At 40.6% G+C, this 25,728-nt stretch overlaps 3 protein-coding genes and 1 long non-coding RNA gene across 5 annotated transcripts in view; 2 read left to right on the top strand and 2 right to left on the bottom strand.

Moving 5' to 3' along the window:
* Positions 1-1,674: 1,674 nt before the first annotated feature.
* smim26 (small integral membrane protein 26) lies at positions 1,675-2,628 on the bottom strand. Its single transcript, XM_088374730.1, has 2 exons — positions 2,395-2,628; positions 1,675-2,190 (listed from the first exon to the last, which is right to left on the bottom strand). Exons 1-2 carry the CDS (start codon positions 2,516-2,518, stop codon positions 2,012-2,014), a joined length of 303 nt encoding a protein of 100 aa, XP_088230856.1. The 5' UTR covers positions 2,519-2,628; the 3' UTR covers positions 1,675-2,011.
* Positions 2,629-3,746: 1,118 nt separating this feature from the next.
* Positions 3,747-7,673, top strand: LOC148398668 (uncharacterized). 2 transcript variants are annotated; one of them, XM_088374731.1, is made up of 6 exons: positions 3,747-4,492; positions 4,590-4,709; positions 4,844-4,980; positions 5,076-5,169; positions 5,297-5,420; positions 6,669-7,673. In XM_088374731.1, exons 1-5 carry the CDS (start codon positions 4,490-4,492, stop codon positions 5,417-5,419), a joined length of 477 nt encoding a protein of 158 aa, XP_088230857.1. In that variant the 5' UTR covers positions 3,747-4,489; the 3' UTR covers position 5,420; positions 6,669-7,673. The 2 variants fall into 2 exon arrangements, with proteins under 2 accessions (XP_088230857.1, XP_088230859.1); XM_088374733.1 differs by having other exon boundaries at positions 4,590-4,764.
* Positions 7,674-8,972: 1,299 nt separating this feature from the next.
* The window catches only part of LOC148398666 (uncharacterized), a 27,046-nt gene continuing 10,290 nt past the window's right edge, over positions 8,973-25,728 (top strand). Inside the window, exons 1-30 of the mRNA XM_088374698.1 lie at positions 8,973-9,061; positions 12,449-12,839; positions 12,929-12,976; positions 13,064-13,117; positions 13,839-13,886; positions 13,986-14,372; positions 14,564-14,680; positions 15,613-15,714; positions 15,790-15,876; positions 16,021-16,071; positions 18,336-18,506; positions 18,628-18,708; positions 19,244-19,324; positions 19,421-19,465; positions 20,961-21,089; positions 21,177-21,452; positions 21,547-21,585; positions 21,675-21,701; positions 21,784-21,810; positions 21,952-22,014; positions 22,553-22,657; positions 22,735-22,779; positions 23,070-23,123; positions 23,272-23,334; positions 23,553-23,597; positions 24,591-24,626; positions 24,886-24,921; positions 25,004-25,111; positions 25,244-25,345; positions 25,454-25,525. Of these exons, the coding sequence (XP_088230824.1) occupies positions 12,590-12,839; positions 12,929-12,976; positions 13,064-13,117; positions 13,839-13,886; positions 13,986-14,372; positions 14,564-14,680; positions 15,613-15,714; positions 15,790-15,876; positions 16,021-16,071; positions 18,336-18,506; positions 18,628-18,708; positions 19,244-19,324; positions 19,421-19,465; positions 20,961-21,089; positions 21,177-21,452; positions 21,547-21,585; positions 21,675-21,701; positions 21,784-21,810; positions 21,952-22,014; positions 22,553-22,657; positions 22,735-22,779; positions 23,070-23,123; positions 23,272-23,334; positions 23,553-23,597; positions 24,591-24,626; positions 24,886-24,921; positions 25,004-25,111; positions 25,244-25,345; positions 25,454-25,525 (2,749 nt within the window). The 5' untranslated portion in view covers positions 8,973-9,061; positions 12,449-12,589. The remainder of the gene's footprint in view (positions 9,062-12,448; positions 12,840-12,928; positions 12,977-13,063; positions 13,118-13,838; positions 13,887-13,985; positions 14,373-14,563; positions 14,681-15,612; positions 15,715-15,789; positions 15,877-16,020; positions 16,072-18,335; positions 18,507-18,627; positions 18,709-19,243; positions 19,325-19,420; positions 19,466-20,960; positions 21,090-21,176; positions 21,453-21,546; positions 21,586-21,674; positions 21,702-21,783; positions 21,811-21,951; positions 22,015-22,552; positions 22,658-22,734; positions 22,780-23,069; positions 23,124-23,271; positions 23,335-23,552; positions 23,598-24,590; positions 24,627-24,885; positions 24,922-25,003; positions 25,112-25,243; positions 25,346-25,453; positions 25,526-25,728) is intronic.
* Positions 21,649-24,467, bottom strand: LOC148398667 (uncharacterized). Its single transcript, XR_015858209.1, has 3 exons — positions 24,225-24,467; positions 22,524-22,758; positions 21,649-21,835 (listed from the first exon to the last, which is right to left on the bottom strand). It is a non-coding gene; the product is annotated as an uncharacterized LOC148398667 (long non-coding RNA).

Here is a 25,728-nt window from a genome sequence, read left to right as displayed (position 1 = left end):
ACACATCCACTGCAGTAGGTGGGAGTGGCAGTATCACTGGAAGAGTATTCGCTCTACAGTGTAGAGCACACGCATCATATGCACACACAGCACAGAGCAGGTAATAAAAAGTGCAGTGGGACACCATGGAAAAAATATTGAACAGGGTTGAAAAGAACGGCGGTGAGAGACAGAGATAAGAGAATTGAGAGTTACGCGAAAGCTAAGACAAGGAAATATCACGAAGCGTACGTAGCGCTCGGCTTCAGAGTGACTACAATGGGAGACGAGGAAAGACCGGTGTGTTTACTGTGCCTTACAGTGTTGGCAGCGGACAGTATGAAGCCAAATAAATTAAGGCGGCACTTATAAAGTCATTGCACCCCAATCACGCGGATAATATGCCAAAGGGTTTTTTAGCGAAAACAGGCAGAATATTGTGAACAATCATCCAACTTTGTGAATGCTACTTCAGTGAATCAGCAAGCACTGTATGCATCATATAAAGCAGCGTACCAAATTGCTCAGTGCAAAAAAAACCACACCATTGCAGAAGAGCTGATACTACCTCCAGCCGTGGATATGGTCTCCGTCATGTTGCCTCATTTTGATTAAAAAAACTGCACAAATTGTTTTATTCATTTTTTAGGTTAAAATGTTTTATGTATTGTTCTCCTGAGTTAATGTTGCCGATTACTTTGAATTTAATATTATTTATTGCCGTTATTTAATTTAATATCATGTATGTTTATTATTTCATTGTATTTTTTTTCAGCATAAAATGGCGGTTGGTCAAGAATGTTTATAGTTTGAATAATTATAAACTATTTTTTGATTTCAGGCAAAGTGATGCACTTTGAATCTGTTCTGTTACAGACTACAAAACACTGCTATTAATAAAGTTATTCTTTATTGTAAGTTGATATTTCTGTTTTATGAATTTTTTGTTTTTCCTTTGATGTTAATAACATGGGGGGTGGGCGCGAAATGTTTTCTTCTCCCGAGGGGGGGCATCACAGAAAATAAATGAGAAGCACTGCCCCATAGGATTATCCGTGCATTGAATGACATGTATTTGACCAAATTGTTGAGGGGGGTTTACTCATGAAATATGGAGCTCTATATGTAACGAGATATTTGATACTTTTGGCATAATGGGGTTTTAATTGCACTGGAAATAGGGTTTTGTTAGATTCACAAAATTTTATTTCTTCAAGCATTTGTACAAAATACATAAAAGCAGGATCCAAATAGTCTACATAAAAATCTGGATCAAGATCATTTTATTACATGCAACCAAATAAAATTAGTAAATTAAAATGTAGGTAGTTCAAGTTGTTCTACTATCAAATACTCAAATTGAGTTTCACATGATCAGTTTAAGAGTAAAAACAATGTAAGTGTAACAAAACACAGTAAAAAAACAGCTTGTGTAAACATGAAGACTTATTCTTATAGCCATGACTTCTGCTCATCAAAAGTTGAGCTGCATTGTTTGATTATGAACTTGACGTGCGGCTTGATCAGGTGGCCGTTAATGTATTTACACACTTGTTTCACACATCACTCACCGCATTGTAGGGCACAGGAACAATGGCAGGCATGGCACAAAAATGAGGAATTATGAGGAAATGGGATTATGACTATCTGGTGTGAGAAAATTATGGCAGGGAATATTACACAAACATTGACCACTTGATTTATTTACTTTTATTGTCAGTATAAATAATCATTTCACACCAATAACTGGTTGAAAAGTGTCCTTTTTTTAGGACAACAATCAATGAATGTACAGCACTGTATTTGACATCAAATTAATTTCACAAATTCTTAGTGAACAACGTTGTGGACAAAAATATGATATAACATTTAGCAGATGACATGACAATCCAAAAGCAGATGTTAGCTTTCTTGTAGTTGTATAGGACATACCATAGTTTGTTTCATCGTCACACAAATGTTCTGCAGTAATTCACACTGTATCATGAATCAAGTATTTCATGCACACAAGTCCACAGTGTTCATTTGAAATTCAATTGTTTCCAGTTCCAGGACCACCAGTGAATGACTGAAAGAAATTGTAGATCCTTGTCGTGTATGGTACAAAATCGTTTTTGTAGATGATGATAGTTTTGTTGTGAGCAGTCTGGAATTCAATTTCGTTTAGATTCTTCGGCAGTTCTTTTTTGTCCTTTTCATTTTGAGTCGAGTCTGATGGGGCAAAAGGAGAGGAATTTACTAAGTGGGAAATAGACAGAATGCCTTCACTGAAAATTACTCCAGCAACCTTTGAGGGCTCCCACTTTAACTCACAGAAATTGTAATTTTAAGCTACACGTGGGGGAAAATACATAAACAAAACGTAAAGCTATTTTGATCGACTCGCCTCATCGAATCCTGAACACATTGACTTACCTGCGCTGTTTTTTAATCGACCCGTGTAATACAAATATCCAACGGAGCCGATCATAGTCCACACACCGAAGGCGTAAACTGTAGACACAATTCGGTTCCACTTTTTAACATCTTTCAACATCATTTTTGCACTCGAAAGAGTTGAGTTTTGAAAGAGAAAATGTGCTCTGCTAGCTTGACCTAGAGTGAGGTGCCGCCATGATAGTGTAAACCGGAAGTAAACACAGCCATCTGCACTGCAGTCGCATGACGCTTGGAGAGTAACTAAACAAATAAAAATATTTTTCATTGAGAACTCTCTACCTACCCAATAATGTGCACTGAAATGCACTTCGCACATGCAATTATACGTATTTCCAAATTGCTATTTCCATGGCTAAAATGAGATTTATTATTGCTATTATTACTGCTGTTATATCGCTAACCAGTACGCTCGGTGGAGTACTGGCTAGCACAGGGGTGGGCAAACTTTTTGACTTGCGGGCCGAAGTGGGTTCTAAATTTGGACCGGAGGGCCGAACCAGGAGTAGATGGATGTAGTGTTTGTGTGAAGTAATATAAACGACCTGTAAAGGTCATTGCATAAAACGTTTTGTCCTTTAGTAGGTAGTAAAGCATGGATATTCAAAAAAGGTTTTTTGAAAACAAATGCATTTATTAACAGCATTAAAAAAAAGAAAATTTACCAAAAAACTGCTATCAGTGATTCTCATAAAATACGACACTGTTATTATGAATAACATCCATGACTTCAGTGCCTGAAGGTCAGATTAATGAAAGATGTTTATCTTATAAGATCACATCAAACGGCAAACATTACGACCAAATATATCATCTTGAAGAATCGGTGAAAGCATACATCCAAATAAAGTAATCAAAACGGCAACATGGTGAGGGGTATCTGAAAATCAGAGCAGAATTTTAACTCACAAACACCTGGTAACAGAGGTGGGGAAACACTTCCTCAAAGTAAGCCTTAAGAACTTTACAGGTTAAGATTAGTCGCAAACAGGTGGTGCATCAATGTCCTTGAGCATCCTGCATTGTTTGAAAATGAGAATGGTCACTAGTTTCAATCCCTGCTATTTGTACAAATCATATTCAAAATGCATTTTTTTACAACAAACTTGAGAGCCTCCCCTTCATTTTCAGTGGGAACAGTATTGTTGGTTTCCCTTTTTTTGCTAGTGTGTCATAGTCTGGAGTAAAATTTGTTGTGGCAATTCTTAGGAGATATCCGAGGTGTTGGTCCGTTTACCGAGATCTGTGACGGGTTGATGTTGATGTTCGTGTGGCTGAACGTCACGTCGCATACGTCAAGCCAAATTGTCCATTCTTTTTTAAACACTCGGCACTCGGTGTCCACCTTGCTTTTCCTTGAGCGATTCATTTTAATGGAAGGATTCCAGGGGAAGGTTTGTGGGTGGCTTTAGCGTAAAACTGTATCTAAAAGCTCAGCGCGCGAATTACAAGAATGCTGTCGTCACAGCCCACGCTCTAAATTCGGCACTGATACAAATAGAGCGCGAGTGCGCCGTGTCCGTACTACTGAGTACGCACTTGTGAGTGTGCACCGAGCTTTCTGACACGGCTTCCGGTAGTAAATGCGCAGGCGAGCGGTTCCCCATCTACTGGGGAAACGCAGTCATTGCAGGCAAAACGACCCAAAAAAATGTTTAATAATACAATTCACTCAGGGTTGGCGGGCCGGATTAAACGGTCCCGTGGGCCAGATGTGGCCCGCGGGCCGTAGTTTGCCCATACCTGGGCTAGCATGTCTGCCTCACAGTTAGGAGGGTGCCGGTTCGATTCCACCTTCGACTCTCACCGTGTGGAGTTTGCATGTTCTCCCTGTGCCCGCGTGGGTTTTCTCCGGGCACTCCGGTTACCTCTCACATCCCAAAAACATGCTTGGTAGGCCGATTGAGCACTCAAAATTGGTGTGAGTGCGAGTGCGGCTGGTTGTTCGTCTCTGTGTGCCCTACGATTGGCTGGCAACCGGTTCAGGGTGTCCCCCGCCTAATGCCCGATTACCGCTGGGATAGGCTCCAACACGCCCGCTACCCCCGTGGAGACAAAGCGGTACAGAAAATGGATGGTCTGTGGTGTGCTGTTGCTTGGTTAGATCAAAAATCTTCCGCCATGACTTTTTCTACACCGTAAGTAAACTCCCCCCCCCCCCCCCCCTTTTTTAGAATTTTCTGGTTGCTCCTTGTCCTCTCCACCCGAGTGGTCTGACTCAAGCTTCAGTTCAAGTGCAAGTACATCAACTATACTCCTGGATGAGGTGCCTAGGAAGAAACGAAGAGTTGAGGGTACAATTGATGCGGCATCTGCTAAAAAGATTGTGAAAAAGCTCAGTTCTCACAGGTTTCTTAAAATCAACATTTATCATTCTTAAGCTCTAGAAATGCTGTTAATCACATTTATTGCTTTTTTTTTTTCAAAGTTGCTTGAAGCAGTACTTGGAACCAAATCAGGTGGTGAAGCAGTCCTCCAAGAATATCACACAACACAAACTCTAACAGATGCTACCAGAAGAAAATTGGTCAATATAATAGTGGCACACATGATTGATAAACACGGGTATGTGTTCTTTTTGTCTGTTCTTTTCTTTTTTTAACAAGTAACTGCTTTGCCATTACATCAATATAAAATGCAAATTTAATCTCTCTTCTCAGGCAACTCCCCTCCAAAGCTGTTCGAGAGGAGTACGCTCTTGTGATAGTGACAGTGTTCCCGTCCCTCAAAGACCCATACTCCAAGAAAGGCTATGTATAGTCATTATTATTGTTTTGGGTTGTTGGGTTCTGTGTACATTACAGTAACATTTAGATTCTGAGATTTCTCAGGAGCTTATGAGTTTGACAACAGATTAATCTTGAATGTATTTCCATTGTAGGAACACGTCTATGATGCTGCAAGCAGCACCGGATACATTTCTTGGCGTCTGAAGACGATCCAGAGAAAGATTCGAAGAGGAACTGCATCTACAAGTAGCCCCACTGGCTTTCCACCAGGATGAGGTAAGAAAATAACTGTCCGCAAACTAGATAATGTTCTCATTAACACTTACCGTATTTGCCGGTGTATTGGTCGACCTTTTTCGATCCAAAACCGACCGAAAAAAATCGTCCTCGACTTATACACCGAGTCATAAAATTTAACTTCGTATTCATCGCTTCAAATGTGATGGTAACCAAGGCCGTTTCTCTTGCATCTCATTGTGCGTTGCACTTAGAAAATTTGAACCGGGCGGCGTGCGCGAGTGCGCGGCCCGCTGGAAGTCGAATGAGGCGCCGCGGCCACCTCCGCGGTGCTTATAAACAGCCGATCCGCTCGGCGGGGGCTATTTTCGGCCACTTGGCTCGTGCGCACGGCCTCCCGGATGTGCCGGGCGGGTGCGCGAGCTCGCCGGCCGCTGGAAGTCGAATGAGGCGCCGCGAGCACCTCCGCGGTGCTTATAAACAGCCGATCCGCTCGGCAGGGGCTATTTTCGGCCACTTGGCTCGTGCGTACGGCCTCCCGGATGTGCCGGGCGGGTGCGCGAGCTCGCCGGCCGCTGGAAGTCGAATGAGGCGCCGCGAGCACCTCCGCGGTGCTTATAAACAGCCGATCCGCTCGGCGGGGGCTATTTTCGGCCACTTGGCTCGTGCGCACGGCCTCCCGGATGTGCCGGGCGGGTGCGCGAGCTCGCCGGCCGCTGGAAGTCGAATGAGGCGCCGCGAGCACCTCCGCGGTGCTTATAAACAGCCGATCCGCTCGGCGGGGGCTATTTTCGGCCACTTGGCTCGTGCGCACGGCCTCCCGGATGTGCCGGGCGGGTGCGCGAGCTCGCCGGCCGCTGGAAGTCCAATGAGGCGCCGCGATCTCCTCCGCGGTGCTTATAAAGTGCCGATCCGCTCGGCTTGGAGCTATTTCCGGCCTCCCGTTGGTGCCGGGCGGCGTGCGCGAGCTCGCCGGCCGCGATCTCCTCCGCGGTGCTTATAAACAGCCGCATGCGCACGGCCTCCCGGAATTTGAGCACATTTCGTCAATAAATTTCGCATATTGAATTTTGAAGTTTAATATAATGCAACAATTGAGCTCGACTTATACAAAGGATATATCATAAAATCGTAAATTTCCGTCGAATTTTAGGGGGTCGACTTATACACCGAGTCGACCTGTACACCGGCAAATACGGTACTTGGACTTAATGTACGATTCTATTACCTACAGGCTAGGCTTTGTTTTTGATTTTTTGAAAGTGAGTTGTGTTCACTTTTCTTCAGGGGGCTCAAATTTCCGAAGGTCCATTATTGTTGAACAGCAGCCTGATTGGGATGCATGCCAGGAAGCCATCTCTTTGCTCAAACATACTACAGACACTTCCTGAATTTTCCAGAAGATGAGAGAGACCTTTCAGCACCATCAGAAGTTTATCAATGAAAAGTCTTGATATCCTCTCCATCTTCCCAAAACAGTCTTAAGTGGCATTGCGATCAACATGCTAACATGTTTTATGTGTAAGAAAGTTTATCCCAGCAGTCAGGAGTTGATTTCACATTTAAGAGGTGAACATGGTTATTATCCTGGACCTAAGTTTAAATTGTTTTGTTGTCAGCCGAGCTGCAAACTTCAGTTCCAAACTTATGCTGGCTTTAGAAAGCACCTCAATACTGTTCACAGCAATGTTGAACAAATTGCTCAAACTTCAGCTGTTGCTTGTTCCTCTAGTGATCCAGTTTCACATGCTTTGGAGGACCAATTTAACTCAAATCTTCCTCTGAGTTCTTCCAGTGTTCTTCCAGTGTCTAGTTCTTCCAGTGTTCCAGAGAGCAGTGATTCAGGACTTGCCAGGGACTTATCCAAAGAAATGTGTGCATCCATCATGGCCAAACTGCAGGGTAGTGGCATTTCTAACAGTTTGGTATCCTCACTTGTAGGAGATTTGGTTCCACCAAGTAGTTTTTATAATGTGGCACTTAGTGTAAAAAAAAAAAAAAAAGGGTTCACAATCACGAATCTAAGGTACTATTAACCAATTAACAGAAGTCGACCATACTGTCTTATACGGTAAGACAAAACAAATATTGACCTCATTGATCTGCATCCAAAAGGAAATTGTGAGGCGAATTCTTGGGGAGAATCGACCAGTGATGATTATCCTCATGCCAGCTTCAGGCCATGCCACTTTGTATTAGGACTGAATAAAATGGACAAAACTTTAGGCCACCAGTTGCCCATCCCTGTTCTCAGATATGTATTAGATCCAGATGGAGATACCAAGAAATAAAATGTGCAGTGTTGATCTCTTGCCTCATAATTGACTTTGGCTGTAAATCCAAAAGGGTTTAAATCATAAGCAAAGAACAAAGTAACTGGTCTCACTGTTTTAATACTTTTTGGAGATGAGTGAATGGATGTATTTGCTGATCACATTCAGGTGAATGCTGTAAAACTGAAATGAGCAATGCCTCATGGTAAATATGAATGATGACAAAACTAATTCAAGGCATAGAAATTCAGTTTCCCAATGGCCAAGTCTCTTGTGCCGGTTTTAGAACTGTTTTCTTAGAAAACTCCTTTAGGTCTATTTTTCCCCTTCAGAATAACATGTCACCAAAGGAGTATGCCAGAGATGTAATGATGAGCCTAAAGAGTTAAATCATTTTAAAAGACAACTAGTCATTTTGCCCTCGAGAATTTAAAACAAATCTGCTCCCTGTTGAAAAACAACGCTGAGGAGTCATAAATCTATGGCTGGAGTGCAAGGATTCATACTATGTGACAGCAGCATATTACTGAACAGCAGTGAATGATCACGTGTTCCTCAGTATCGTACGTGTAATTTTACGCATGATTGCCTTTGCTTCCATATTGACTCATGTGCTGTTTACCTTGGAGAATCTGATTAAATGCAATGGTTTACGGACGACATGTTCTGGCAATGATGAGTGACGAGTCTATTATGCTTTGTTTAAAGCACTGATCCCGATTTTGCCAAAGATAAATAAGAAGCGCAGTCATCGGTCTGCTGGGTGTACAAGTCACGCCTCACTACCATTATGAGTTCAAAATAAACAAATGAAAAATCCCCAATATTACAAAGGTGTAATATTTGGACGTGATGCAAAATTCCCTTTTCGAAACTGATCTCTGAATCTGCTCTTCAATGTGTTAGTATGATATACACACTATAAAAGTACTCAGAAATTTAAACGCGTGCACTGTAGAGTGTGGAATGTGTAATCAAATGATCTTCATAACTGACACCAGGAAAGAACTTTTTTTTTAATTGCACATACCTTTTTCACTTTGAGTATTGTTCCCACCTTTTAAAGGTAGCATACGTTGAATCGTTATGACCGATAAAGAATGTTCATCTGTATTTGTTTTCAAATCTCAGTAATGTCATTACAGACCAACATTAATTGAAACAATATTCACTCACTTTCACTATCTTGAAACAGGCATTCTAACCTCAGTATTTAGGCTCAGGGCTATTTTTCTGCTGTTGAAGTAAACGCCCCCCCTTGCCTACTTTGTTTGAACTTGTCAGGTATGAGTCAGGCAACTTATACATAAAATCACCAGACATTTGCAAGGAAGAGCACGGCATTTTTTCAGTGCTTCCACTTAAGAGCTTGAAGGAAATAACAGAATTGGAGAAATGATCTGAGAGGTAAGTATATGTTTTTATATATTTTTTATTTATATTTTTTCTCCTTACACGAGATGAAAATTGCTTCAAGTTAAGTCTGAAACATGTTAATGTAGAATTTCGTCTGAATGTTTCTGAAGTAAAAAAAACTGAGATTTACATCAAAATAATGATACAACTGCCGCCAAAATGCATTTTGCAATAATGATGCTGTTCAGTTGTATTTAAATTTACGTGTCCATATGAGGCATATCACACTGTAGCCTACATAAGTGTTGGAAAAGTCTCTGTTCAGATATTTGCCTGTCACACTCCCAAGGTAAAAATGGCGAAAATATGTATTTTAAGAATTAAAACTGAAGTTCAAAATGCAAGCAAAGTCGCTAATAATTACATATGTTCTGATGTGTGTGACTTTGTCGTGGACCAAGTTTTTCATCTTTTTTTGATCAGATCATGTTTTAAATAGCAAACAATATAAAGAATACAGCAGTATCATTTCATTTCTAAAAGTTTTACAACAAACTGTAGTGTTGCAGCTTTTGCATCGTCTTTCAAATACGCAGTTTCATTATTTCTGGCAAATAAGGGTCTGGTGCTTGAAACAAGGCGTATCATTAAATAAAATAATGCCGACAAGTACAGTCGAAGAGTGGATTTTTTTTCAACAACAATAACCATATATCAGTGTGTTTGTTCATGTAGCGAGTGTGCAATATACCAAGTTTTGAGTTTTGCTGTAATAACTTAATTTACAAGTTACAACGTATAACACCAACATCCTATGAAAATAAAAAAAAAGGTTCTTGTAGCATATGGATGTAGAATTGGTTTTAAAATCAAACAAAGAAACAAAACAATCACTTTTTAAAACAACATAAACAGGGTGAAGCAACTGCATGTAATGGACTATGTTTTGAGACAGACAGGCAGACAGACAGACAGACAGACAGACAGACAGACAGAAACATTCATCCTCAGACATGTTTCAACAGTCATCACCAAATACTGTAGGACCATGTTTAAAGTAAAAGACTTTTCTGAAGCAAACCAAAAGCCACACCCTTTGCCAGCTTGTGGTGAGCACTTTTAATAAGCTGCATGTTAGGTTCTGAAAAACCTTTGCCCTGGAGTCACAAATACAAAAGGAAGTATCGTGACACCAACATGGGGGAATTTATTAAAAAAGACTGAGTCAGATCTTTGTCTCAGGTATTAAACGTAACGTTTTTTTTTTTTACATTTATCCACCTGTCCAATTTTTGAACTGCTTTTCCTCACAAGGGTTGCAAGCACACCAGAGCTTATCACAGCTGACAATAGGCAGTAGGCAGGGGACACCTCGAACTGGTTACCAGCACATATAGACAAATAAACATTAGCACTTGCACACTTACAGGAAATTTGGAGTCGACCATACCTAGTACATGTTTTGGAACATGAGGAAACCCACGCAGGCACGGGCAGAACATGCAAACTCCACACAGGAAGGCCAGAGTGGGCATCAAACCCTTCACCTCTGAACTGTGGGGTGTACGTGCTAACCAGTCAACCACCGTGCCACCTCCTTGATACATTTTTAATATAAACAGTACATCAACTATTTCCCCCTCAGACTGCTAGTATTAGTTTGTCATTGTTAGAGATTTGTTCACTCCAACTTATTTTGCAAGAACCACACGGGAGACAAGTAAGTCCTTTTGGACACCTGCAGGTGGAGAGTCCATTCGTCGCTGTGTGTGCAGCGATGTTCGAATAGAGCTCTGGACTCTCCTTCAAGCAAGAGGATATTTATTAAGAGAAACAGAGTGGGGGTATGAGTGGGCTGAATAGAAAGCCCTTGTCCTCTAGTCTAAACATCTCAGGGGATGTTTTACGATCTTGTGATAAGGAGGACAAGGTAAGGTATTTATTACCTGTTGCATTCCAACATAATCCTATGATAAAGATAACCTGGAAAACCCTAACAGTCATGTACAGTAGTTCACTCATCTGACCAGGCAATGTGGGTACATTTCCTACTCATTAACAGTGTCAACATGACTGTGATGTCTTTGTATGTGCCCTGTCATTGATTGGAAGTGGCAAAAACGTGTTCAGAGTGTTTGTGTTACCGCACAATACAACAGGAGTCAACTGAATAATTCCCAGATCAAAACAATGCATGTGGGAGAGGTTTTTCTTTTCCTGGAGCGTATCATCATGAGACATCATATTATAACAACCTAAATGTAACATTATATACTATATGTTTGGAAACAAATATTACGCCATGATTATATTTACATTCATAATTATCCATCCATCCATTTTCTGTACTGCTTGTCTCCATGGTGGTCACGGGCGTGCTGGAGCCTATTCCAGCAGTCATCGGGCAGTAGGCGGGGTTAACCAGTGCGTCACCATGCCACCCCATTCATAATTATCTATTATAATGGAGGGCTGCACGGTGGCGCTGTGCGGGTTCGAGGTTCCGGCCCTCCCTGTGTGGAGTTCGCATGTTCTCCTCATGCCTGTGTGGGTTTTCTCCGGGTGCCCCCGTTTCCTTCTACATCCCAAAAACAAGCATGGTAGGCTGATTGAGCATTGCCCGTTCAAGGTGTCCCCCTCCTACTGCCCGATGACTGCTGGAATAGGCTCCGGCACGCCCGCGACCCCCGTGGGAAAAAGCGGTACGGATAATGGCTGGATGGATTATAATAAAGTTTTTATTTTGTGTGATAACAGAGTAACAAAAGCAGCACCAACAGCAATGTGTCCTTTCTTCACAGCTTAAAAAGGGAATGACTGTATTTCCCGTGCCTACCTTTTCATGACTAACAGTGTCAGATAGTGACAGAATGTTAATGTAATCAAAACTGACGTGGATCCAAAAAATGCTAAAAATAATTCAAGTTTTCACGTAACATCATTTGTGAAGCTTTTATTTCGTGCTTAAAAAACTAAATGGATATTACTAAAGTTGAAGTTTGTCTTTTTTCTCAAGAGATGTGTTGTGTTATCATGCATGAACACCTGCTGTGAATTTTGCTGTTCAGGTCTTTGTTAGAGAACAGCAAAATCATATCGAAATCTTTTTAGTTTTGGCTGGGAATCAAAGCAAGTCTTCGCCTGGGCAGCAACCATGACGGATACTTCTTTGTTAAGCCGATACTTGTGGCGACTTTAAATCTTTTCATTTAGCCAACATGTTTTGGCACACCAATCCAAAGTGCCAAATATTGTAAAACAAAGATAATGACAGTATTATAAAACATGTCTATTATCGTTGTCAGTGCTGGTTTGAACTTGAAATTGGCAAATAGCTACAGTATCAGTCATCCTAAGCCCGAGGCTATGTCTTGTCAATGACTCAATAAGACTCAATAATAAGATGATGGAACATTTGATGTTCTTCTCTCCCTCTAGGTAATCCGTTCCCCATCTGCTAAAGCAAAAACCGTACTGTTTGGATCAGCGAAGGCACCTTAGGCAAAAATCATCAACGCTCAAGGACCATTGTTGGCAGTCTCATCAGGCGAAGGGAGTCCAATAGCTCCAAACGCTATAATGAGTTCAGGGGCGGGTTTACGCTCTGGGTTCGGGTCATCCGGCATGTCTTCGGGGTTTGTGACGGTTGAAGATAAGAGAGAAGGGAGTCCTGGTACTGTCACCTTTACAAAGGTGTCCAAAACCTACAGTGCCGATGGATTTGGGAATTCAACGAGAGGTTCAACATCGGCAGTTGCCTCGTCTCCTATTTTGAAGGAGAGGAAGATCATGACCACAATGGCAGCAAGTCATTCAGATGTTTTTGATGGTTAGTCATATTTTGTTTTTTCTTCCAAGATTCATCAGCTCAGCTTTTTTTGAGAAAATGAACACATTTGATGTGCTGACATGTTTCAGGGAGTACAAGTACAGACTCATCTCCAGAGTATTCCAGGAAGGAGTTTGGTGAGTGAGTCACAGTGAATCACTTAATTAAAACACTAATGTCGGTGCTAATGTATTCACACTGCCAATCTTTCTCTTTTGTCTTAGGCTCCTCAAAGGCAATGTCAGGTTCCACCCCACGAGGGAGATCTCAGAGTCGAGGTACATGTGAGGCTATGAAAGCAGCAAAGTGGTACCATGGAAAAAAATATTAAATTAAATATATTAGATCTTATATGGAAATTCAATTTTATATTGAAAAATGTGAGCATCAACTACTGAGGTAGACTGTAGGCCAAAACCACAGTACTCTCATACTGTATACTTTTAATACACAATGTCACAAAGTAAAATATAAAATCACACAGGCAAGAGACAGAGGACAAAACCATATTAAGGCAGTTTCAGCAATCGTGCATAAATTGTGTGTGCTGGCAGGAATAAGTTAGTAGATGGCAATGAATGGGCTTTTTTTTCAGAATCCTGAAAATGTTTGAAAACTTTATCCACACTCAACTTGTCGGTGCTTTGAGGGGGTAGGATAATGGCGTGCATCTGGTCACGTTCAAGTTAGCCACCATGTTGGCCCTTCTTTATTCAACTGTGGTCAACACCAAAAGTAGCATGATTTGTACACAACTCGCTCCAGTAGAACCAACAGCCATATATATCACTAGGTGCCTTCTCCAGATTGCATATGTTTCAGGGCTCTTCCGTATTTTACAGTGTTTAAGTCAATATGTATTTTTAGCCCTGAATTTGGGGCTTTTCGTTCCTTTATGCCTTGACAGTCCTAACATTTCTTTGTACCTTGTATCAATTAAAAAAACTTTGGGCAAAATGATGAAAATATTCAAACAATTACGTGCATTTTCTCTTTCAGAGAGTGCGATCCGAGCCAGGCTTCAGAGCGCTTCTGATTCAGCAAGTTGTGAGTACCACTGTTTCACATGTAAAGATGATGACCACAAGTACCTCATGGTCACTTTGCTCTTACAGTATTTGTTTGCTTTTAACATCCACTTGGCAGGGACTGAACTGGATGACGTGAAACGTCTGCTGAAAGGAAGTCAGTCTGAGAGCACCAGCACCGTTCAGTCCGCAAACAACTCTTTGCCCATTCCAAAGAAGGCCAGTGTGGAAACAAGAACCATATCTGAGACCACCAGCACCATTAAGTCTTCAAACAACTCATTGCCCATTCCCAAGAAGGCCAGTGTGGAAACTAGAACCATTTCTGAGAGCACGAGCACCATTCAGTCTCCTAACCACTCGTTGGTCATACCCAAAAATACCAGTGGGGACACAAGGATTGTGTCTGAGAGTATCAGCACTATTCATTCCCCAAACAGCTTGCTGACTATCCCCAAGATCACTAGTGTGGAGACCCGGATGGGGACGGAGAACTCAAAATCAGGTTGAGTTTACTATCGTCAAGTAATTCTGCATTCGTTTCAGAATTGTTTTTTTTTCTCTGATTCCAGCAGGACAGTAAATAAGACTGTCCATTCCTTGAGCTTGTCATATCATTTAATTCCAAAATCATTGCCCTTGATAACAAGAAACGTCAAAAGTTCTCATGTTTGTGAACTGTCATGTCCACACCAGGTCTGTTGACAGGCCCAGATCACTTTGGTGGTATTTGGCCTGGAAGTGTTAACAGCAGCTACAGCTTCAATCCAAACCCCAACAACCTAACCACCACATCTACCGTTTACCACTCAGGTCAGTCAAGTAATGTATAGTCTGATATCATACTGGGCATCACCGTGGTGAACTGCTTAGCATCGTTGTTCCACTCTTGAAGTAAACTCTAACACGTTGACAGTCATCCAAGGTAATATCTTTGATAAATGTGCCGTAAATTATGTCCATTCTACTTTATTAGGTTATACGTATTTGCTACGATTACGTTTAGCTTTACAATGACCAAAATTGTCATAGTTTGTTAAATACTGAGCTCTGTTATAATTGCGAATCACTGTAGAGTTGATACTTTCTTTATACAATTTTGGGTATACACATTTGGTAGAGAGTACAAATCCAAGTCCAGAAAGTAAAAACCCTGCCTTCTACTCAGTCATCAGGTAAATGAGCTCTGGAAACTTGTTTACCTGCCTTTCTATTGAGTATATTTAGTACCCACTATCATTTTTCGGCTAAAATATTTTGAAGTGTATGGAACTTTTTCGGTTTATCTAGACAACAATATATGCATTAAGTATAGACAGTATATACTACTGCTGTAGTTTTTAAAGGGGAAGTTAACCCCCCAATTTTTTTCAGAATGTTCTGTGCATCCCAACTAGTCAAAACACAGTGTTCCGATTAATCTTTTGTTTGTAGAATATGAATTAAACAGGAAAAATCCACCTATTTTGCCACTCGTTGTTGACTGACAAAGACATCACATAATGACCACCCCCTGACATGGATAAAAAAAATTATGTTTTGCTGCTTAATTTATATTCCAGTAATTCAATATTGATCAGAATGCTGTGTTATAGACTAGTGAGGCACATACAACATATATAACTATAAAGAAAATGTTGGGATTCACTTCCCTCTTAAGACATGATACACACCCAAAACAAATGTCTGTTTTGGTATTTTACTCTAACAGTATTTGATCTGTTGTTTGATATTGCTACATATAGGCGGAAGTCGAGGTGGAAAAGGAGGTGTCGGAGGGGGTGTTCGCAACAATATGGTCCTAAGCTCTCCCCCTGTGCACAGTGGCCTATCCGTCAGCAGCACCGGTGAGCCTTTCTTGTCATAACTTTGCCATGATTCATCCTAGTTCACAAACTATAAGTGTTTTTTCTTTCAATCAGTGCCAGTGTATGGTGTTCAGAATAACCTGATCAGTACCAATACCAGCCCTGCTGTCTTCTCTCCAGCTGGAACAAACACTGACACAGGTAACGTAATTTAGAGATATTTTCAGTATTTAAATACTATATGACAAAACCCTATTAAGGATCTGAGGAATTTTATTGTTTAAGTTATAGCTTTACTACTAACTACCCATCCACATTTAGATGTTTTCTTTTCCTTTTTTTCAGTTTATGGTGTGCAGAAAAATGTCTCTAGCCCTGCAATCAGTACAACCAAAGGTAAGAAATGTATTATCGCAGTTACTTATAGAATCTTGACTTTACAGGAAAATTAGCACTTTTGTTTCCGTTCAAAAGTATTTAATTTCAACAAAATACAATGCATTTTTCCCACACTCTAAAGAGGTCCCACTGGTCTGTTTTGGGCAAAAAAAACATGTATGTCAAGTGGTAAGAACCATGTATTAAAGTAGACTGTATTGCATTATTCTCTTGCAACAGAAAATTTTATCTATGTGTGTGTAAATTTCTGAACCTAAAACAACAACAACAACAACAACAAAAGAACATGCTCATCAAGAATGGGCATACACCATATGTGGAAACATACCAAGACAGTCAGAAACTCAAAGGGCATAGTTTGAGCAAGTACACTGACTCATAAAAGTGTATATGAACCTCTTGTGGTTCAGAATCTCAGAGGTCCAGTTCCATACACAGTTGCACAATTTGTAGCCACAAACACTTGGACAGTACCAGTGGTTACTGATGTAGTGGATCGTGCCAAAGCTGACTTTTTACCTGTGCGAGTTCATGTTAGCTAGTCAAGTCAAGTCAAGTCAAGTTTATTTGTATAGCCCTAAATCACAAACAGTCTCAAAGGGCTTCACATAGCCAAAAAATTGACAATTATTCTCAAAGCATCCCCTGATCATAAGCTCCCAAAAGGGCAAGGAAAAACTCAAAAAACCCCTGCCAGGGGAAAATGAGAAACCTTGAGAAGGGACCATAGATGGAAGGATCCCCCTTTCAGGATAACCAGGTTGTAATGGATGCAGAGAGTGCACAAGTAATACATAATATGAAAATCAATGAAAAAATGGATGTCGGAGGTGCCCTCGATTGTCCTGGCCGTGTCTTCAAGGGGGTTGAGCTGCAGTTCCTTCATCTTGAATTGATCCCCGAGAATCCAGCTAGCCGCGATCAGCTTTTGAGCCACCTAACCCCCTCCCCAGCCGGGGAGGGGGTGGGCAGAGAGAACAAAACAAACTCCGGCCAAATCGGCCATCACAAGTTAGTTAAAGGCCATCTCATAGAAATGTGTCTTTAAACGTGTCTTAAATGTTTCTACTGAGGTAGTAGTTCTAATATCCATTGGTAGGGCATTCCAAAGCTCTGGAGCCCGAATAGAGAATGCTCTAGACCCTGCAGACATTTTCTTGGCCCTCGGTATAACTAAAAGACTAGCGTTTTGCGAACGAAGGTTACGAGACGGAATATAAGGAACGACTAGGTCGACGAGATATGAAGGCGCTAAGCCATGCAGTGATTTATAGGTTAGTAGAAGAACCTTGAAGTCACATCTTAAATGGACCGGGAGCCAATGTAATTTGGCTAATATTGGGGTAATGTGATCAAATTTTCTTGACCGTGAGAGCATCCTCGCAGCGGCATTTTGCACTAACTGTAGACTTTTGATACTGGACTTAGGAAGACCAGAGAATAATACATTACAGTAGTCCAGGCGCGACGTAACGAACGCATGTATAATGGTTTCCGCATCCCCGGTCGAGAGGATAGGACGAATCTTAGCAATATTACGAAGGTGAAAAAACGCAATCCTGGTTATATTCTTAATGTGTTTTTGAAAGGAGAGCGTTTGGTCAAATATTACCCCGAGATTAGTTACCGTATCACTCTGAGTGATAGTCCGGTTATCTATAGTTATAGTGGTTTCCTTAAATAAGTGTTGATAACGAGTAGGACCAATTATCAACATCTCAGTTTTATCTGGGTTAAGACGAAGGAAGTTGAGAGACATCCATTGCTTGATCTCCGCAAGGCACGCCTCGAGATTACAACAGTCCCGTGGATCTGTCATCGATAACGGCATATATAATTGGGTGTCATCCGCGTAGCATTGAAAGCTAATATTATATTTACGTATTATGTCCCCAAGGGGAATCATATAAATATTAAATAAAATCGGTCCGAGTACCGATCCCTGTGGAACACCACACGTAACATTATAAAGCTCAGAGGACGTATTACCATGGACCACTCGGTGCGTCCTGCCTGATAGATAGGAATTGAACCAGCTGAGTGCTGACCCTGAGATACCAACACAACTTTTAAGACGCCCTAATAAAATATCAAAGTCTACAGTGTCAAAGGCAGCACTAAGATCGAGTAATAACAATACAGACAACGTATTTGAATCCATAGCTATGAGGAGATCATTAGTCTAGTTTTTCAGTAATGCAATATTTTGTTCTTCATAAACTATTACACCTACTGTATATTTTCATGCGTGTATCATGCAGTGCGTCCCCGCAGTCCTTCTATTGATGAGCCTTTGGACAAAGATTTTACATTTGCGATGGTAGAAAAGGACAAAACACCTATCAAGAAGGAGACAGAGCGACTTGTCTCGACCAAAGACACTGGCAAACAATTCGTGTCTACTGCTCCTGCAACTTCTTCAATGTCTACTGGTACCAAATGACACTTACAGCAAGCTTATTTTAGCTAGATGAAACAAGCAAATATTTATATTGAAAATTTTCAATGCAATTCTGTTATCATGGATGATGATTTCTCTGCGTTCTCTTCTAGCTGCCTACTCTGATGATTCATTGATGAGGGAGAAACAGAAGTTTTCAATGAGTACAATGAATGATGAAAGGAATGCTAAAGGTATACCACAGTACATAAAACCTTGCATTATGGGACATGAGATCTTTTTTTTTTTTTAATAGTCACTCATTGTTTGATTTCCCACAGCTGCACTTCTGAAATTTGGCTCGTAAGATAAATCAGTGCCAGTGTTTAAATTTTTATCATGATCTGTTTGATGACTGTCCTAGAAAATCACAATGTTCCATTATGTGCTCTTATGAGCAGCATCACAAGGTACTTATTTGATCCTCGCGGGCACCATGTTGTTGACCCTACTGTAAATCCTGCTGTTAGTTCAACTCAAATGTTCAAAATTGATTGCAATTATTAATTTATGTTTACACTAACTCAACGTAGGTAACGTAGGTAATAAAGAATATGTGATTCGACTATAAATAACTCTGATATCTATCATTTAAGTTTGTGACAATTATTTTTCTTCTTATTAAAATGTATTATTATTATTATTTCTATTAATCTGAATTAGATGCGCTCATCTCTCGTTGCAAAGATTGTGTGTTTAAGCCTCCTTTTGCTATGCGTTCTTTTCCAGCTACCTACTCTGATGATTCATTGATGAGGGAGAAATACAAGTTTTCAATGGGCACAATGAATGATGAAAGGGATGCCAAAGGTATACCACTGTACATAAAATATTTGCATTATGAGACATGAGGCCATTTGTTTATTTATTTTTATTTACAGTCACTCTTTGTTTAATTTCCCACAGCTGCACTTCTGAAATACGGCTCAAAAGATAAAACTGGCTGCGCAGGTAAGTTGTTCCACAGTTACACTGTAAAACATAGGTCACTGAACTTTTTGAAAATGACAGCTACTTCTTGAGCACTGATTAATGTGAAGGGCTACCAATTTGATACTCATCTAAAATAACCAATCTGCTAAAAAATTCCTCCAATAATGTTACTATGTCTTAATTAATGATATTCATTTTCCAACAGTTGTGGCGTCAATGATGTCGTATAAACAAATAGGTTTTATATGCTACATTTTTTTCATAAATCAATGCCAGTGTTTGCATTTTTAAATGATCAGTTTGACGACAGTCCTAGAAAATCACAATATTCTATTACTGTTGAGGTATTTTTAAAACAGCCCCAGACCTACTCATTTGATCCTCGCAGGCACCATGTGGTGACCCCTGCAGTAAAGCCTGCTGATGTTTGTAAATCCTGCTGAGTTAGTTTAGCTCAAATGTTTGGAGAAAATTGATTCCAATTACTTATTTATTTATTTGTTTGTTTATTTGTTTATTTATGTTTACACTGACTCAACGTACTTATGATTGTTCTCATTTTGGTTTTTAGTGCTTTTCAGTTAAAACCAAATTGGACATACTGGCTGCGAAGCAGTAGACAGCTGGCTCATTTAGTGTAATAGCTCATCCACTAGGTGGCAGTAAAGCTCAATGTTCATAAATTGTACTTCAGCTGAAATACTTCGTCGTTTATGTTGTTTTCTTTAATGTTAAGAGGGACGATATGCTATGCAGAAGTGTACTGATAACAATTTTCGAAATAAATGAACATTTTTATAGTCACGGCAAAATTGGAGGGGGGGGGGGAGAGGTCGTAACAAAAAATAATCGAGACGGGCAGAACTATTGGCCATCATTAACAACAGTTATAAAATATAATCAAAAACATCATGTATGAGAATGTCCCAGCACAGGACTTGATCCTAAACCCAAATGTCCGAAGTTGGGGTTGCAACACACTGAGCTCCAGAGACAGCTTTATTTAATCACGCAGTTTACAAAAAGCATTTAAAGTTTCCGAGGTTTCATCTCAAAAAGTCACAATTTTCTATACATTTATTTGAAAAATTCATCTGAATTCAACTTTGGACTGACTTAAAGCAGTCGGGGTTTCAAATGAGGGTTTTGGATTCTGTGCTTATTTTTGACCATGATTATAACATTTGGTTTAAAAAATTCAAATGATAGAATGTATGACCTCTGGTTTTAGAACAAAGTTTTAAAGTAAGATTTAAAAGGCGGTACTTAAAACTCTTAACCTGATTTTTACTCATCAGACGTATGCAATGACGGCTCATGTTTTGGACTGACTTAAAGCAGTCGGGGTTTCAAATGAGGGTTTTGGATTCTATGCTTATTTTTTACCATAATTATAACATTTTGTTTAAAAATTCAAATGATAGAATGTATGACCTCCGGTTTTAGAACAAAGTTTCAAAGTAACATTTAAAAGGCGGTGCTTAAATTTTTTAACCAGATTTTTACTCATCAGACATATGCAATGACGGCTCATGTTTTGGCTTGAGCCGCTGCTGTCGCTGCAGTTGGTGGAAGTGGCTGCTGGGTATCCTGCTCGGCCTGCTCCTTCTTCTTGGTCTCCTCTTCGGGCTCATCGCTTTGAGTAACAAAAGACTTGCATCTAATTATACACCCACATCGATTTCATAGAAAGTGCCGGTGTGTCTCATTAATGTCTCTGGCCTCTCAGGTGAAGAAGTGAAACGTCTCAAGAAGCGAGTTGAAGCTGTAGAAGCCATCACCGGCACTACGTCAGCGAGGACGAGTCGTCTCTCCGGCTCCTCTGCCATCAACATTGCTGATCCGCTGGATTCTAAATACTCCGACAGGAGTTATTCTGGTTCCACGCTGACTCACTCTGATAACGGAATTGGTTTAGGGACTGCAGCACGTGGATCGGGAGAGGATTTGCAAAGAACTGTCCAGCAGTTGGTCAGAGCCGAATTACGCTCTGATGGTTTAAGAGGTTAGAAATACTTGATATATATGCAGTAGATATGTTCAGATGATGGTCATCAATGACTGTGGTATGAGATGAATTAATTTTTTTTTTTTTTTAGACTCGCTGAAAGGAGCTAAAGGAGACCCTGGAATGAAAGGTGTGTTTGCAAAACTAAAAAAATATATATTGACAATTTTTTATATAATTATTTTTACTCGCATCATGACTCACATTGTCTCCTCATAGGTGATCCGGGTGTTCTTGGGCTTCAAGGTGAACATTCAATTAATCAAAATATTTGTGCAGTCATGATGTTACAGGAAAAACATAGATATAAATGTTTTATTTCTTGTAGGTGATCCTGGGTTTCCTGGCCTACCAGGTAAGAATTGGAGGCACAGTCCTTCCTGAATTGAAAGCACAGAATAAATTAGTTATGTCATGGTCATGTTAGAATATTAACATGCCAAAGTTAATAAAATGAACGGTGAGCACGCATTAAATACATTTTGTTATTCTTCAGGTCCTCCTGGACGAGCGGGCAACCCAGGAACAGAAGGGCCCAGGGGTCCAAAGGGAAATACAGGTAATTTTCATGTGTGCTGTGTAGTAATGAAGTAACCCTAATCCTAAATCCATCCATCCATTTTCCGAACCGCTTAGTCCCCACGGGGGTTGCGGGCGTGCTGGAGCCAATCCCAGCCGTCATCGGGCAGTAGGCGGGGGACACCCTGAACTGGTTGCCAGCCAATCGCAGGGCACACAGAGACAGACAACCAATCACACTCACACTCACACCTAAGGACAATTTGGAGTCTTCAATCGGCCTACCAAGCATGTTTTTGGAATGTGGGAGGAAACCGGAGTGCCCGGAGAAAACCCACACGGGCCCGGGGAGAACATGCAAACTCCACACAGGGAGGGCCGGAGGTGGAATCGAACCCGCACCTCCCTAACTGTGAGGCGGACGTGCTACCCAGTGCGCCACCGAGCCGCCTAATCCTAAATGTTCTCCTTATTTAAAAAAACAAAAAACAAACACACGATTCATCCTCGATTGGAACACAATTAGCACATGCTGTTTGGTTTACCCACCAAGTATCGAAAGTATTCTGTATGAATAGGTGATCCAGGTGCTCAGGGATTTCCAGGTCAGAAGGGCTTGGACGGGCTGCCGGGCTCTCGTGGAGAAGCAGGGCCTCCAGGTTTTGGCTCAAAAGGAGAGAAAGGTAAGCAAGGCCGAATCTTTATAAAGTTTGATGTTATAAAGTGTTTGTTTTTTAATACTGAAACCCAACTTGGCCAGGCAATCCGGGACCCGTTGGTGCTCCTGGACAAGTGGGACAGAGAGGTAGGGGGTAGTGTAAATGTCAATGTTTAATGATTGACCCACAGTGAAGAAAAATAAATAATCATAAAAAAAAAACTCAAATGGAAAAGTCAACACTTTTATTTCTGAGGTGTAGTGCACATCATCATTAATTCATCAGTGATTTGGAATACATATGCTATATGTGCAGGATGAACAATGATAAGCGTGGTGTCACAGGAAGGCAATCAATCATTTGATTTATTGATCGTTCAGTTGTATAAAATCTGCGATTCAGACCGAATATTCATCAGATTATTGAATGTCTGCAGGTGCTCCTGGTCTCAAGGGTTCCCAGGGTGATAGTGGATATCCAGGACAAAAAGGTTCACTTTAAGGAATTCTTTAGCCTTCATTTTACATAGTACTTGCAAATGAACCTACTGAACCTGTACTTACTAACAATAGTATTTGATGAGTAAAGTTTACTGTCAAGCTAAAGAGGACTTTGTTTTCTGTGAATTTACACATTAGGAACACCAGGCTTACCAGGAACCAAAGGAGGCTTGGGACAGAGGGGACCGAGTGGCCCTGCAGGTATGTTTCTGAGAATGTGAATTTCCTCCAAGAACATGGACACTGTCAATTGTCTTTTTAAAAGACCTACTAATGTCCATTTAGCTCAGCTTGGATGGCTTAGGGATGTCATCCATGCCAACTAAAATCGTTTGACTGTGATTCAATATATGAGAATAATGTCAATGTCAGCAACATGTAAGGCTAAACTAAAGAACTTGTTTTGACTGATCATTAAGGTGAACCTGGAAAAGAGGGACAAAAGGGCTCCAAGGGAACTGCAGGTGAGCAAAAAACTAATTATCTGAAAGCTTATGTATCACGTTGATAAATTTATTCCGTTTTACTCATTCAGTTGTGGTCTATATAATGTGGAACAGCGATGCTTTTGTCTGAATTCCTCGTTTAGCATCACACGTCCCCTTTTTATACTTGTTCTGAGGTACGGTCTCTTTAAATGCAAATGAGAGACTTCACACCCCACTTCCTCCAGGATCCAAGATGTGCGCCTCCCGTTACGGTCGTCATATTTGTAGTTTTTTTAGGTAGCCCTTACTTGCACTGCAAACTTTTTGATTGATTAAAAGATGGCAACGGTAGAAGACTTGTCCATACATACATAACACGCAACAAAATAAATCCCCTCACAATGTTTGTGAACACGTCTTGTAAACAGGCTTTGCAGTCAAGTTAACCAGTAAGCTATTGCTAGCGTTAGCGAGAAGCTAACACATGCATTTAACACATTACAACTACTCAAAATACACCCACAAGAAGTGAAAACATAGAGCGCACAGCTCTAAAATCAGCAGAAAGACTGACGCTAATGCTATGGAAACGAGTCCATCATAAACACCCAATAATATGAAAGTGAAATACAGTTTATTATTTTTGTGTCATCTCAAGCTTACCGCTTAACTGTGTCCGTCGTTTCCATAGAACTGAACCATCGATGAAACAAAGTCTTTCAGTGAATCCTTCTCGAAACTGACGAAAGATTTCTGAAACACTCGTCCTTGAACAAGCAGGACTTTGCCCACAGATGTGGGAACACTGCTTGAAAAATGAAATTTGACCAGGCACTTCTTTGATGTTCTGATGCTGGGGGACGGTGCAATGAGTTGTGTGGCTTGATGCATCAAACAACGGAACATTTTGACCTCTCCACTTCGGCATCCTTGAGTTGTTTGGACTACAAACATCTCTCCGAGTGATAAAGATGATGGATTTGCGAAACCGTTTTTTTTTTTATTGAATATATGAACCCATTTCTGCAGGTGTTCCTGGAATACCAGGACAGCCTGGTGCAAAAGGTAAAAGACAAAAGCGATTATTCCTTATATTGTATCATTGAGTGTAAGTGAGTGAGTGGTTTACTTTCTTACTATGAAAAAATACAGACGCTGTTATACAAAGTGTGTGAATGTGTTAGTCAGGCATCATTATAAAACTTCAATATACTTAAATATAGAATGGCTCTATAAATTGAAGTTATGCTGCCCATTTTACATATTTAATTGTTTGAATGTAAAATATGCTTCTAATAAAGAAAATCTCAAATCTGTCATTCAGGTGAAAGGGGTACAGCTGGTCAAGTCATTTCTGCAGGTAGGACTACTGTACTTATTACATTGCAAACAGAAGGAGGAATTAATTTACAAAATGACTAAATTCATTCATTTGTCTCTAGCTGGCTCCAGTACGGTGGCGATCCCGGGACCACCAGGACCAACTGGACCGCCAGGTCCCGCTGGAGTTCCTGGTTTGTCTGGTCCCATGGGTCAAAATGGAAATCCTGGTATAATAAGTCTTTGAAATATTTTGCTTATTAAGTGGTTTTAAGTCATGACAGATAACCGGAAGAAGAAGATAATCACTGTACAATATACTATCATCACTGCTATAACACTAATGTGATGTAATCTTCAAGGTCCAAAAGGAGACCGTGGAGAGAAAGGTGACAGAGGTGAGAGAGGAGAAGCTGGCGTCAGCGTCTCAAGATCAGAAACTATCAGTTCAACACGAACCGGTAGTAAGTACCGCACCTGTTTCTTCGGTTCTAGTGTCACTCAAAGCCTGTATCAATATTAAAATGTTACATTCATATGTATAACCAACCCCCGTGACTCTTTTCAAACAGCTCTGTCATCATCGGCTGGACTTAGGGGCCCACCGGGACCTCCAGGGCCTCCTGGAGCCCCAGGTGCTCCTGGTAGGTTCGGAACCTCATAAGTTTAATACCCCTAAAATTGTAGTTACAATTTAGAAAGATTTAATTTTTTTGGTGATAGCATAAAAAATAGCACAATAAAACTTCCTGTCACTATTCCATACAAACTTTTTTTACTTATATAATAGTAAAAAGGTCCAAAATCTTCTTAAAGCATCACCTTATGATGCTCAGTCAGAAATATT

This window comes from Syngnathus floridae, chromosome 4, assembly GCF_059516105.1.
Source record: "Syngnathus floridae isolate MCC-2025c chromosome 4, RoL_Sflo_1.0, whole genome shotgun sequence".
NCBI lineage: Eukaryota > Metazoa > Chordata > Actinopteri > Syngnathiformes > Syngnathidae > Syngnathus > Syngnathus floridae.
This window is presented reverse-complemented; position numbering and strand designations above follow the sequence as displayed.

Coding starts and splice junctions, on each gene's coding strand:
- smim26 (XM_088374730.1), bottom strand. CDS start 2,518: ATGATGTTGAAAGATGTTAAAAAGTGGAACCGAATTGTGTCTACAGTT. Junction 2,191..2,394: donor TCGATTAAAAAACAGCGCAG/GTAAGTCAATGT, acceptor TTGCCCCATCAG/ACTCGACTCAAAATGAAAAG.
- LOC148398668 (XM_088374731.1), top strand. Junction 4,710..4,843: donor GAAGAAACGAAGAGTTGAGG/GTACAATTGATG, acceptor TTTTTTTCAAAG/TTGCTTGAAGCAGTACTTGG. Junction 4,981..5,075: donor CACATGATTGATAAACACGG/GTATGTGTTCTT, acceptor CTCTCTTCTCAG/GCAACTCCCCTCCAAAGCTG.